This window comes from Halichoeres trimaculatus, unplaced genomic scaffold, assembly GCF_033239565.1.
Source record: "Halichoeres trimaculatus isolate MK-OKI-2021-1 unplaced genomic scaffold, fHalTri1.1 fHalTri1_scaffold_15, whole genome shotgun sequence".
Classification (NCBI taxonomy): Eukaryota; Metazoa; Chordata; class Actinopteri; order Labriformes; family Labridae; genus Halichoeres; species Halichoeres trimaculatus.
The window spans coordinates 5,147,242-5,162,290 of NW_027437193.1; the positions used below are offsets into that span (position 1 = coordinate 5,147,242).

At 39.6% G+C, this 15,049-nt stretch overlaps 1 protein-coding gene across 4 annotated transcripts in view; it reads left to right on the plus strand.

Moving 5' to 3' along the window:
* The window catches only part of LOC141803807 (protein APCDD1), a 59,259-nt gene extending 45,219 nt beyond the window's left edge, over window positions 1–14,040 (plus strand). For all 4 annotated transcript variants that reach the window (XM_074687812.1, XM_074687811.1, XM_074687810.1 and 1 more), the window contains 2 exons: window positions 12,007–12,328; window positions 12,467–14,040. In XM_074687812.1, coding sequence (XP_074543913.1) covers window positions 12,007–12,328; window positions 12,467–12,915 — 771 coding nt within the window. In that variant the 3' untranslated portion in view covers window positions 12,916–14,040. The remainder of the gene's footprint in view (window positions 1–12,006; window positions 12,329–12,466) is intronic.
* The last annotated feature ends 1,009 nt before the right edge of the window (window positions 14,041–15,049 follow it).

The window sequence follows — 15,049 nt, forward strand, 5'->3', positions numbered from 1 at the left end:
CTGTGCTACAGCCTTGCGTGCAAAGTGCAGCTTCAATCAATCAAACGATCAATCTGTCTTGTCTCATCCTGACATGAGCTGAACATTTTGCAGCATTTCGCAAGAAATCAGGTCGTAAACATTCAGCTTTATCTTGTTTCTTAAGTCCCACATCAGAGTGTAAACAAAAGCAACACAAACAAGAGTCTTAGGCCTGAACCACACGTATATGGATATATTCCTAAACGCACATTTTTCTGTCCAATTGGGCCTCTCAACCACACAAACACGGTGATTTCACCTACATAAACGGAGATTTTTGAAAACGGATAAAAAAGTGAAGAAATAAAAAAATATCCGGTTGAGTGGATCCGTGTAGCGTGGTGATCGAAGCTGGTGTTGACGCGATGACGTCAAGCGTCTAGCAACAAGTCACTGTGTTTGACTGCGCATGCTCATTACATTCTTCTTCTATGGTTTTCACATTTTGCTAACCTGCCACTTATCGGCCAGGCATGGCATTGCAGGCTTCAGAGGCGATCAGTTTGGCCTCTTCGTATGGACAGAGATATTTCTGTGGTGTGGACGGAGATTTTTTTTTAAACGAGGACAAAGATATCCAATCCAAACAATATCCATATACGTGTGGTTCAGGCCTTAGATAAACCAGGAGCCTTCTGGGATTTTGAGGTCACATGACTTTTGTCTCCAGATTAAAAGGTGGGTACCAAATTTGGTACTTTTATAGGTACCGAGTACCAATTTACTAGGGCTGCAACTAACGATTATTTCCATAATCGACTAATCGGGCGATTATTTAAATGATTAATCAATGAATCGGCTAATGACACATTTTTTCACTTTCCTTTACAATTTGGCTTAAAACTGTTTTAGGTATTTTCTAAATAGCAATTAAGATAATAAAAAACATTTTTCTTTCAGTAATATTTTATTACAGCTTCCTCTTTCTTGGAAGTAGTGCTAAATCTGTAAATATAATTGGCCACTGACTCATTTTCAGTGCATGCACACCTCTTTTAGTAGCCTACGGCAAGAGAGCAGGCATTTGAACAATACAATACCAATGTCTGGTCCCTGGTAATCCATATCAGTACTCAGCGGTACCGATTTAGGGGACTTTTGTGTGTTTATGTGGTAATAAATATGAATTTTTCTTATAATAAAATCTCATATTTTTTTTATTTGACATATTTTTTCTTCGGTATATAACCTTACAATGCTGTGTTCAGGTCCAGCATGGAAAATTGCCTACTCTTTCTCTCCATCATACTTACAAGGATGTGTTTAGGTACCTTAACATGGTACCTTTTGATTTTAAGCGAATCGGTACTCGGTACTACAGACTGAATTTGGTCGGTACCTATCCCTAGCATGCCCTAATGTGGGATAAGACTGATAATGTTTTGAGTAAAAGACATAAAATGGGTTCATTTGTAATTACTGAGGATGATATTTATTTAAACTATAAGTGTTTAAATGTTTAACAGCAATTTGGTTAGAAAAAGTATTAGATTTTATAGAAATGAAAATTCAATTGTAAAATTTTATACCTTGTAAACTAAATCACAATTTAGCCTTAGTGTCAAGTTTGGACTGATCTGTTCCCCCTGATACCCGATCCAGCTTTAGGGGCTGTATCTGGGTCTATACCCAATACCAGGATCAGACCTGTGTATCTCTGTTACAAACATCAAAAGGTACCATCTTTCTGTTCCTAAACCTATCCCTGTGACTGTGAGGGAGTGGAAGAGTGGAGATTTTCCATGCTGGACATGAACACAGCATTGCAAGGATATAAACTGAAGAATAAGAACGTTGGATTGAAAAACTTTGAGATCTTATAATTAAAAAGTGAATATGTATTACTCTATAAACACACAGAAGTACCAAAAATTGATAACGTTGAGTACCGATACCGATTGCCAGGTACCAAGCATCAGTATTGTATCATTTCAAATATGAAAGGTATCCATCCCTACTTCAGAATCATGCAAACAGACAGATGGACAATGGGGTTGAGTTTTGTTTCTTCTCTGAGACCACACACAAAAACCAGCATGACCTGGCTCTTAGAGAGTTTTGTGGCTCACATGAGGCTGTGAGCAGACCAGGGTGTAATAGCTCAAAGTGAGACTTAATGTGTTGTAAATGAGGTGTTAGTGGAGGAGGAAAGGAGTTTGTAAATGCTGAACACTTGAGGAGGCCTGCTCCGCTGAGCTGTGATAGAATCTGAAATATTTGGCGACCTGTAACTCCACCTGTAAGATGCAACAAACACGGTTCAGCTCTGTTTCATCTTAATCTGCTTCAGGATCAGCGTGTGTGCCAACAGTCGCACCCTTTGCACCCCAAACACTTGCACTTCCAGGAACCTGATCCTGCGTCCACACAGATTTCATCTCTTAAAGCTGGCGTTAAGAAGGAGGCCTTCCTCTCCTGCGCTGAGCTTACAGATGTCATTTCTCTGTTTACACCGCTGAGCAGCAGCTTCCCCGTGGACTGAAACCCTAGAGTGATGTTTTCTCTGTCACCCTCCACAGAGATCACAATGAAACCCGCTCTGCTCGGCAGTCTGGATAAACAGGCGTGTGTGCGGGGATGGCGGGGGGGCTCGGTGTTGTTGATCAGAAAGTAAACAGAGGTCTGAGCGCGGAGCTGTGATCTGACATCTCCCCTGTGTCGTTTTAACAACCAGAGCCGCTCTCTGTAAAGCCCCTCTGGCCCGCGGCGCAGCAATGTGAAACCCGGCCTATCTCTGGGAGCGATCAACATGTGGTATTCCTAGAATTCGGATTCATGCGGCCGTATGAATTATTCCAGAGAGCGCATACCAGGTCTGATTTCATGCATGCCTGAGGCTCAAATCAAAGTGTTACGTGTGCTCGCCTCTGAACCGTCCTGAACTGAGAGAGAGGAGGGTGCTGGGAAATATTTCTGGTGATATTTCTGCCCTCCTTCAGCTGAGTTTTTAGAAAGCAGCAGCTTGGAGATGCTCTTATCAGCTCTGCTGCTGGTGCCCGGATTGCAGGACAGGATGTTTGGTTAAGTTCCAGTAACTCCTAAAGCCTGAGATGGATACCGAAGCCCTGTTTCCACCAAGCAGTTCGGTTTAGATCAGTCCTGTTTGGTACGGGTTGGCTCAGTTAAGCCTGGTCCCGTTTCACTGGAAAAACTGAAATCTTATCAAGTGTTTTTGTCTTTTTTTTCCAGTAGAAAATGTCTTTTTAGACTCACCTGACCAGTCCAGAAAAACGTCTACTTTCAAGTTATTTAAAGACGAAAAATGAGGTCTGAATTGCTTTTAACAAGTATAAAAAAATCTGCCGATGAAACAAAAGAAAAGTTACTTGTGTTAAGACATTATTCTAGTTTTAAGTAAATTTTCCTTGTTCCATTGGCAGTTTTTTTTTTACTAGTTACAAGCAATTCAGACCTCATTTTGTCTTTAAATAACTTGAAACAAGACATTTTTGGAACTGATCAGTTCTATGTGGCTCAAATTAAGTATTACAAGACAATTTCTTATTTAAAACACTTGATAAGATTTCAGTTTTTGCAGTGTTGCGTTTCCACAGCCAACCTTGCCCCCTAATGGTAGGTGGTGTGAAAGCCAGATGCTGGATGCTGCAAGGAAAAATACAGCAGCTGTTGCACGGTAAGTAACGAATCTTTTGACCAATCAACGGACTGCCGCGTTGTACCTCCACCTTCTCGGTTTGGATCGGTTTAGTCCAGTGGCGATTGCTCTAAGACTGCAAGGGAAACTCAGCTTCCCCTAAAATGTCCCTAAAAAAAGTGGTGATATGTTCTGCTGTGTTTACATTTCATCGACAAAATATGAGCTAGAATTCCTTCATCTTTTGTTCAGAATCAGCTCCTATCACAGGTAACTGGCTCCATCTCCTTCTCATTCATCCCCGCAGCGTCTCAGCGCTTTAACACAGTCGGACGCTGAGCATCTTCTGACTTCAGCGGGGGAAGCATAGAGTGGGTTGTTCCACTGTGGAAACCAGACGGTCATTGGATAAACGCTGGGCTTTGTCCCGCCCATCGGACGCTCAGCGTCTCTGGGGGTCTATGAGGCAGTGGGCTGGCCTGGATGCTGGGCTTCTGCATGATGATTGGATGATCTGTCTGAGGCGGAATCCCTTTTTGATTGACAGTGAAATGAGCCAGTCAGCGATTTTGAAGTATAACCCTCCACCGGGGCATCTTCTCAGTTCTACATTCAGTTGTTCTGGACTGATCTGGAGGCTTTATCGATCCCCAGCGAGTTTACCTTTCTTAAAAACGATGAGCGTTGTGTTTAAAGATTCTCTCTCTTTTCACCAATAAGCAGCTACAGCTGTGGAGCTTCTCCCCCTGTCACTCACACTTACAGCCTGTCGTAGTCTCACGTAGCAGCTCCAGCTGCTAGTAAGCCGACACGGAGGGTAGAATTTGCGTTTAAATAAGTAAAAAAAATTATGATGTAGGCCGGAAAAAAATTAGCTTCCCCTCCTTGACTGACCAGCAGTCGCCACTGGTTTAGTCTGCCCCAAAAAGTGGGATGGTTCGTTTTAGTTATTTGGGAATCTATTCGAGGATCAGTCAGTGGAAACGCCATAAAACGCGTGCCATGCTGAGACGAACCGAACTAGCTGCTTGGTAGAAACAGGGTTTTAAACTTTTCCCACACAGACTTTCGTTATGATGTATTTTGAACCTGTCATCACTTTTTATGGCTCATTTTTCAGTCATAGACGCCAAACTGGTTATGTCTGGAGTGGTATTTTTACTATTTTTGTTCCCGTGTTTGTCCGGAGATCTTGCTTGTCACCATGGTTGCATTGTTTACATGAGAGATCAGCTATTAGCAACCTGTAGCATGTCGATGCTAGCCGGTGCTAGGCCCAATGTTTTCTGCAAGCTAATTAGAAGGAGGTGAGGATGAAGTGATGGCACTGTGGTGCGAGCTAAGACGATAATGATCTGTCCCCGCTGTTGTGGAAGATCTATATCTTGTAAGATGTACAAGCTAGTGTTGATTATTTCTTCCTTGCCTTTAATGCATGAATTGCTTTATCGTGCTTTGTTTGTGTCTGTTCTATTTTTGGATGATAAGTTCCTTTTGTATAGGCCTTTTATGGTATGTATATTCTTTCGTATTTGATTGTATTTTAAGACTTAATGATTACATTTTAGGTTGCCTATTTTACAACTGGCCGGGGAATACAGCTGGAAATTAGCCGTAAAGGCTAAAGCTGCCTCTTTTACTGTATAGTGAATTAAAAGGGGACTTTCCACGAAACAATAAAGAAATAAACTTTTATTTTTATGTGACTGATTTTATGTGGTGGAGACCAAAATGGGGCTCAAAGTAGAGTGAATTTCAGGGAAAGATTTCTTTCATAACTTTATTTCTTGTTACTTTTTGCTGTGACGGTACCAAAGAAGTTTTTCTAGTGTTATTTTGCGTCAACTGTGACATGTTCGTAAGCAGCTATGTCCCAGGAAGAGTGTTGCTTTTTTTTTTCTTTTTTTTTTTAACTATATTGACTTCATATGGTGTCTTCATTGTGTTTACAGCTTATTGGACGTTGCTCGGACCTTTAAATCACACACTCTATGTTCACCAGTTTATAGCCCTGGTCAGTCTGAGGCACCGTCGGTCGCTGGCTTCTTCACGTACATTAAATCCAACATGTTTTGTGCAGCAGTGGTAGAAAAATACCTCACTCCTCCTGAATCCAACCCCCTCCTGAGGTCGCCTCCGACGGTTTCTTTTCAGAGCGTTCACGCTGCCAGGGTGACGATCCAATCCATTAATCTTAAGTGTTTTACCCCGAGCTGGGCCGGGTCCAGAACACTTGCTGGTGCCAGCGTGTTCATTTGTGGTTTCTGGGTGGATCTCGGTGCTGATGTAAGAGTCGGGGCAGACTTTGTTTTCGAAGGTTAGAGTCGCCTGGTTCGCTCTGACGTTGCGGAGACCGAGTTAAGACCGCTTGATAATGAGGCTTGTTAGGAAGTGATCTGTTTTCATGTTGTTGTTGGTAAACTGGTTCAGTGGTTTTGAGGGTTTTACAAGCACCACTCATGCTGGGACTCATTTGTGTTCTGTACTTTTCTGGGTTTGGTTTTTGTGACGTTTTGGTTTGTTAGGACCTAAGTGATCCAGCTCTCCTGATGTCTAAACTCTCTGAAAAGAAAGCCCGTGGTTTGGATCCTTCCTCCTTTCCATGTCAGCTTCCACTCGACTCAACCTGCCAAACGTGGTTTCAAAAAATAAAACGCACAAATATAAATTACATGAATCAAAGGCAGTAATATTTCTCATTTCCTCTTTTTACTTTCAACCATCAAATGTTTGGTTTCCAGCCTGAAACGCCAACTAATTTATTGGAACACGAGCTGAAAATTGTTTGGCAAACACACCTTCAGTTCAGGAGGGTTTCTGTGTTCAAGCCTCAAAACTTTCAGCTTTTATTGTTAGTTCATTATGGATGTTTTACAGAGAAGTTGATCATGTTTGACACAAACTGAGAGGAGTTAATGCAGCTCTACTTTCTGGGTTTAAAGCTGAGACAAAACACTGGCTCATTATTTTTTCAGTTAATGGAAAAATAATGATTTAGTCTTTGTTTTGTTTGTTTTTAAGTGGAGAGAAACAGAAGAAACGACCTTTCAGATGAAGACGGCTGCATTGCTTTGTTTCTCTGGGTGATTACAGCCTGATCACAAACTGACATATTAAACTTTTACGCGCTGCTCACCAGGGTGTGATTTCCGCCCTGACAGATTTTCTCATTACAGTATCTCTGAGCTCTTTAACATACTACAGTCGTCTCAGTCGACTGTTGTTAAATGTTGACAAGCTCGTCTGAGTCGCCTTCAGTTATTAGTGTTCGCTCAGAGCAATGAGCTTCCAAGAGAGTCCCTGAGATTTTTTTCACCCCGATTTTTGTCTGTCAGGCTCAATCTCTGCAAGAAACAGAAACATTTTAAAAGCTCTCCCAAAAAGCAGACTTACAGTGTTTATACTCTGCAAAAAGTAAAATCTAAACAAGTGTTTTTTTCTAATTGTTATTAAAAAAATTCTTATAAGTCTTAATACGAGCCACATTCACCTGACCAGAAAAATGCCTATGGTTTGTGTAAAGAATAAGCCAATCTGCAAGGGACACAAAAATAAACTTGTTAATTTTTTTTAACCTTTTTAACTTTCATTGAGATTAAAATCTTTTTTTTTTTACAAGAGTGACCTGGCTCAAACAGCAGCATAAAGTCAGTTAAAGACAGTAAATATGCTCATATTCACCTTAAAACAATTTATGATAAAAAATGCAATAAACAAGACAAATATATTATTCTTTACAAGCAATTCAGGTGTCGTTTTTGTGTTTTATTATCTTGACATAAAACATTTTCCTCAATTGGTCAGGTAAATGTGGCTCATACAAAGTCAAAAAGACCAAAAATGTAGACATAAATGCCTAAAGTACACAGTTTCTTTGGACTCTGAAATGAAAAATAGATGAAAACATGATAAAATTCTAGAAAAATGTCTAAATTCAAGATATTAAAAAAATGAAAATAATGACTACATTTTATGTTAAAAATAAAAAGAAAGGGAAATAATCTTCACACATCTGTTTTTGAGGACAGGTGTGTTGGAGGGTGAGGTATTCTGTAGAACAACTTAAGTAAACACCTGCACACCTTCATCTAGCAAAAGAAAAAAAAAGAGAAAAAAAATGAAGATATAGGTCAAGTACCGAAACGTTGTGAAATAAAAAAAAACATTTGTTTTTTCTTCAAGTCGGGCAGTGTGTGGGTGTTTACTTTAGAAAAGTAAAAAGAAAAAAAAAAAGTTGCCTGTCCAATTTCTTGAAACAAGAATAATACCTGACTACAAGAAACTAAATGAGAACATGTTTCTCACTTCATGTGCCGAAAATGTTTGCTCTTTAATAGCACTTCAGGTTTTCCTGGATTTGCCAGGTTAAATTGACCTTTTTAAGTCTAAAAAGACAAAAAATAAGACATAAACACTTGTTTGGATTTTAGCTTTGCTGTGTATTTTTCCATACGTATGTGTTCGATGAGATTGGACTGTAATTACAAAATTGTCTTAAGTGGAGAAGACAAAACGCAAAGCACAAAAAGAAAAGCATACACTGAAAAAAAAAAGAAATCTAACTGTCCAAAACTAAGTGTCTGATTTTTTTTTAATGGAACATTGTGTAGTTAGACTCAAGATAAGCATAGAGTCCAGAATTTTTTTTATGAGATATTACAAGACAACACCAGACACCAGAGTTGCTTGTAAAGAGTGAAAAAAATCTACTTGTAAAGTTTCTTAAAATAAAACATTTTTCTGGGCTTGTCAGGTGATTGTGGTTCAAATCAAGTCCAAGAGGACATTTGTGGATCATTTTACAAACTAACAGATTGTTTTGCTCTAACATTAGCTCCTTATGTCAGGCTTCATATAATTCAGCATCACCTTAAAAGACAGAAATCAGAGAATAAGAGCTAAAACCAGACATACAACATCAAACTTCTATTGTGTTTAAGTGACCTTTATGTAAAAAAAAAAAGAAAAGAAAAAGTGCTTTTAATTTGTTTGTTTGATGCTCTGGAGATCAGTGCTATACATTGATGTAATTCCCACTCTGACCACTGGGTGGAGCTTTGGCTCATGTTGCTCTCCAGGTGAAAGCATCACAGAACATCTGTTGATGTTTACGTTGATGTTTGCAGTTGGTACACGGCAAAAAACTGAAATCTTATCAAGTTTTTTTTTTCTTGTTTTCAGTAGAAAATGTGTTTTAGACTCAATATGAGCCACATTCACCTGACAAGTCCAGAAAAATGTCTTATTTCATTCTCATTTAAAGACAAAAACGAGGTCTGAGTTGTTTGTAACAGGTTAGAAAATGTTACTAAAAAAGTTACTTGTATTGAGACATTATTCCTGGACTTACAAGTTGAATGTGGCTCATATAAAGTGCAATAAGACAATTTTTACTAAGAATAAGACAAAAACACTTGATAAGATTTCAGTTTTTTCAGTGTATGGAGTTAAAAGGGCTTTTCAGCTTGAACAGTGAATGAATGAGTTATTAAATGAGTTGATGACACACATTAGACATCGATTAGTTGCTGCCCTTTGAAAAGATGTTATTTTTGTCACAGTACATCTTTGATGGCACAGCAGAAAGTGTGGAGGGACGAGTCCCTGTGGATGAAAAACACTCTCATGGTCGGGGGATTTCTCTTTCTGGCTGCGTCTGGTTCTCTGTGTGTGTTTTATGAGCTGCAGATCTGGAACATGTTCTCCACACCTGCAGCATAAACGCTCCCTCATACCGCCTGCTCTCCTCTCAGCACAAATATACACAAGACATGACTCAGGACAGGTAGTCAGTGCAGGAAAAACAGATATTGCTGCACTTTTTTTGGCATAATGTTCCTGGACTCTGTATTTATTTCTCTTTCCTCTGTGAAGCACAAATGGCGCCCTGTCCTCTCAGAGCTGGATTCACAGGAGGCCTCATCCAGCCGGCGCATTAACCTCTCACTCTGAGGCGGTTATGGAGCAGCGCTGGGATTATCTCATCTGCAGGATGGAGTGATACTCCTGTTTTTCCCCTCTGAAAGAATTCCCTGCTCTTTATTCGTCTTGTACTCCCTGTAAATCTCCCTGGGACAGAGTGTTGTCTGGGAAAGGAGCGATTGTGTCGGGGAGTTTGGGTCGTAAATTTGACCACCCTCAAATAACAAAAACTCACCGCCTCCCCGGAGTTTCTGGACTCTTTTGGAGGAGGTTTCGTGGAGCCCAGTGTGACTGCTTCCTGCCTCGCTGCTGCCAGAGATCACAGCTGTCCCGTCTGTGGACGCTCGCACTAACACGCTGGAGATGATTAATGGTCAGTTTGATCGGGGAAAACAAGAATTTGTAAGATTTTTACGAGGCTGAATCAAAGACATCCTGCTGTTGTTTGTGCGTGAAATGAAAGGTTGTCTCGCTCCTCGCTGTGTGACGTCCTGTTGTCACGGTCGGACATCTGTGTTTTACAGTGAAACCATGTGACCACTCTGAGAAAATGCTGGAACTTTCCCCTGATTCAGACTGAAGGAAATAGTTTTTCCTCCTTCGCTCCTGAGCTCCTTTATTTGGATCTCATGATGTAATACGGGGATGATGGATCGAAAAAGCTTTCAGCCCTGACAGGTTTTAAACAGTACGGCTGCTTTTTCATTTGATGAAGTTTCCCTGGATTTCCAGCCTGTGATTTTTCTACAGTGAAGCCCAAACAGTTCGCTGATTGAATCACTTCTGAGGTTAATTTCAAAACTGTTTGTTGTTACCTCAGCTGTAAAAACTTCATGTTCCATCATCAAATAAAAAAAATCTCTCTACAATGAAGTTTAATCTGTCTAAAAACAATTTTTAAGCAGTAAAATTGTTGCTGAGTATTTTCTTCTTGTTCCCCTCCAAAACTTCAATAAGACATGAGTCCTTTATACAACCAGATATGAAATAAGTCATTGAGTAGATTTTAATAAACGATTTTCAGTCACGTAAAAAGAAATAAAACCTGACATACCTTATTTTAAGAATTCACTTCAAAATGTACAAGAAAAAAAAGTAAAAGGGAACCACAACACTTTTTTTAAAGAGGGGGTATCCTGCTTTCCCAAATTTTAAACATGGATATGAATTAAATAGAACTGTGGAACATGATACCTTTTTTTAAGGTCTAATACTATTTTATTATAATTTACATTCCAAGTGAAGTCAGACTGGTTCAAAATGAATAATGGTTTAAGTAAATATAATGTTGCCTTTTTTTGCTAATAACTCGTGGCTTTATTTTTGATTTTAAACAAACCTTAATTAAAGAATTCACTTCAAAATGTATGAGAGAAAAAAAAAACATGAAACGAGAAAATTCTGCAGTTAAGACTACAAAAACTGAAATCCAAGCAAATGTTTGTCTAACTTTTTTTTAATGTCTTATCAAAGTCATTCTGGGCCACTTGACATGTGATATAAAAAGACAGAAATGACACCTGAATTACTTGACTTGCTTAAATTTCAGTTTATGCTGTGTACTCTGATTCTTTTCCAAACTTCTATAGGATATGGGTCGTGTTTAAGACTGGCCATAAAAACATTTTGTTCATTTAATTTGATTCAGTTTGTTCAACTCATTTTCCAGTCATGCAAACAAAAGTTAAACTGACAAGACAAAAAAAATGATTCTGTAAAAACTAGGACATAAGCAAGTTTATCTTATTTTTTATAAAAAAAATTGTCTGAAAGATCTGAAAGAGTCTTACCTTAAAAGACAAAAATGACACCTAAATTGTTCAAAAGATGAAGAAAATCTGCCTTTGGGGTAAGAATAATGCACTTGGTTAGTTTCTTGAATGAAGACATTATTCTAAATTCAAGAAAATTGACAAGTAGATTTTTCCACCCCTATGGCAGATCTTGTTACTCTTTACAGGCAATTCAGGGGTTGTTTTTGTATTTTAACGTCTCGAAACAACAATTTTCCTGGACTTTCCCGGTTAAGGTGGCTCATATTGGGTTTAATAAGAAAATAATTACTGAAAGAAGACAATAACTCATGCTTAGATTTTAGGTTTTGCTGTGTACTTTGAGTTGAACTGATAGAATAATGTGGGAGGGGCTTGTGATGGGCTCAATTTGTGACATCACAAATTGGTGAACCCCCCAAGAGATTTTTAACGATGTTCCTGAGGATTTTCATGTTATAAATGACAATTTGAAATAGAAAAAAACTTCTAGCTTCAAATAAATTTGAATAGATAAATGATAGAAATTAATAGTTGGTTACATATTTGACAGAATCACCTGTGATCTCATTCACCCTGAACTTAAGGACTGAATGTGAAATGATGAAAAGTCTCTTCCATAAGCTCGTAGACATTTTAAAAAACCTTTGAACATCTGTTTCATCATCCTGTTTTTCTTCTTCTGTCTCTTCACAGAACCACGACCACGGCTGCATCGCCTGCCGCATCATCTTCCGCTCCGACGAGTTCCACCCCCCCATTCTGCTGCCGCGCGCCGACCTGACCGTCGGGCTGTACGGTCAGTGGGTGAGTCAGCGCTGCGAGGTCCGTCCTGAGGTCCTCTTCCTCACCCGACACTTCATCTTCCACGACAAAAACCACACCTGGGAGGGTCACTACTACCACTACTCTGACCCCATCTGCAAACACCCAACCTTCACCATCTACGCCAGGGGGCGCTACAGCCGAGGACTGCACTCTGACCGAGTCATGGGCGGGACGGACTTTGTATTCAAAGGTAACTCCTTACATTTCTGGTATTCTTCTCTGACCAACTTGAGATGTATGTGTAGTCTTCCTGTGATATCTCTTAGTCTTGCTAACTCGTGGAGAAGCGGTCTAGGCTAACGGTCGTTTTGTGTCGTTCTTCCTCCAGTGAACCACATGAGAGTGACCCCCATGGACTTGGCCACCACCTCCCTCCTCAACGTCTTTAACGGTAACGAGTGTGGGGTTCAGGGCTCGTGGCAGGTCGGCGTGGAGCAGGACGTGACGGTGACAAACGGCTGCGTGGCTCTGGGCATCCGCCTGCCTCACACGGAGTACGAACTCTTCCGCATGGAGCAGGACGCACACGGACGCTACCTGCTCTACAACGGCCAGCGCCCCAGCGACGGCTCCAGCCCCGACCGGCCGGAGAGGAGGGCCACGTCGTACCAGATGCCGCTGGTGCAGTGCTCGGCTAACAGCCAGGTGACTGACTTCAGCAGAGCGGACGGCGGCGACAGACTGACGCTGCACAATGACTGCACAGGCAGCCACAAACACGCCACAGCGGCTTTCATCGCGTTCGTCACGTGTTTGCTCCTCTGCTGGCAAAGCTAGAGAGAAACTTTTTTTTACACAAAGACAAAAACAACAACAGGATCGAACTTTTACCTCCGCAGATGTGACGGGGGATGAAACCTGGTGCCTCTACACCTTTAAAACTTCAACCAAAGACCTGACCATGCTGCACCGCAGAAACTGCACTTTAAAGTGGAACCAAAGACAGACGTGTCTGCGTTTCCATAAATATACAAAGATGTCAATATATAAGACAGAACTGTTTTTATACCGAGTATTCACCTACAACTATCAAGTCATTTCTTGGTACTACAAAAAGAAAAAGAACTCTTGATAAAGAGCTCCTGCTTTTGGAAGTCACTGTTTACAGTAAAAGGGAACTTCAACACTTTTTTTTTTTTTTTTTTAAAGAGGGGGTATTCTGCTTTCCCAAATTTTAAACGTGGATATAAATTAATGAAAAATCACTGAATCAGTCTGTAATCTGCTCAAAATGGTCTAAAAATAACTCTTCACAAGATCTTGGAGGGCCAGACCTCCAACTCCAGGGGCTAGCCAATCAGAAGGAAGGGGGTTCGTGGAGCATGATACCCCTCTTTAAAGTCTAATCCTATTTTTATTATAATTTACATTCCAAGTGATGTCAGACTGGTTTAAAATGAATGAGGGTTTAAATAAATATAATATTGCCATTTTATTTCCTAATAACTCATGGCTTTATTTTTGATTTGGTTGTTTTTTCTTAGAAAGTATCAGAGCATAAACGTGTGTTACTGTCCCTGATTTTTCATTGCCAATAACCTTCTTAAACGGTGAAGGATTCAACGTTTTGAAAATGCTTCATTTTTGTGCCAGCAGAATTCAAATTTGGGTTTTGGCTTTCAATGTTTGACACAACTCCATCTCCCTTTTTTTAAAAAAACACCAAACAAAATCTCCAGTTTTGCTCCATGTTTTGTGATCCAGACGGTTTCACCCTCCATACCCTCAGCTGAACTTTCCTGTATTTAAGTTGGTGCTACAGATATATAACAAAATACACAGAAGAGATGTCACTTCCTCAACTTACCTTTTTCTTTCCATCAGTGCAGGATCTTGTGTACGGTAAATCTCAAAAACATGTCTGTGTAACTGGATACATGTATGAGATTAAATCCTTAATAGTCTCCACTCTTGACTGGCTTGTACACTTCTTTCTTCCTGTGGATGCTTCACCATCAGCCTGGCAGGTTTGTATTTTGTTGTGTAGAGCTTTAGTGGGATTAGTTACAGGTTTACACAACAATTCTCAAAAATAAGTAATTATTGTGTGTTTTCAGGTAAAAATGTCTTTCAAGGCTTAATGTCTCACATTCACCTGATAAGTCCAGGAAAATATCTTTTTTAAGATATTAAAAGCTAAAACAAAGCCTGAATTGCTTGTTAATAATTTAAAAACTCCAAATGGATGAGAAAAATTAAGTTGTTTTTTTTAACTCTTTCCATGCCCTTAGGCACCATTTTTGATTTGTAATCTCAAAAACAAGGTGTTTATCTATAATGTGGTGCTTTAAATAGAAGCTGTTAGTAAAAACTAATTCTACATTAAAATGTTGGATGTCAAAACCAAACATGGATAAAGTTGGAGAAGTCCCAGGCTGTATAAAAAGTCATGTTACAGTTACAAGAGAAGGGTTTAAGAATTGCTCAATTTGTGACATCACAAGTTGGTGAATCTTAGTAGAAATGTATGTAAACAATGTATGGAGTACAAACTTAAAATCCCTAGCAACAAAGATCAGAGCTGATGTTTCTGAGCTTGTTGTGATGGAAAACTTCTTAAAAATCAATTACCGTAACTCCTCAGACATTTTGGCAAGCAAAAATTTTTAAACGGCTCCTCCAAAGAAAATAAAGACAGACATTACATTGGTGTTCAGGGTATTATGGTGCTGCTTAGGAATCTACATGCTATGACGTTCCGATCAGGCAACAATTAAAGCAAACTGTGGTCATTACCGTAACTCTTCTAAAAATTGGGCAAGAGTAAAAGTTCAAGCCGTTCCTGAAGGAAGTGAAGATGATCTTTCTGGGCATAACTCCCAACTTTTTCAGATCAAAGTAAAAGATATATGTACAAAGAATTTATAACTTTAAAGCTACTGTGAAAGACGTTTGGCTTGACTTGAATTTG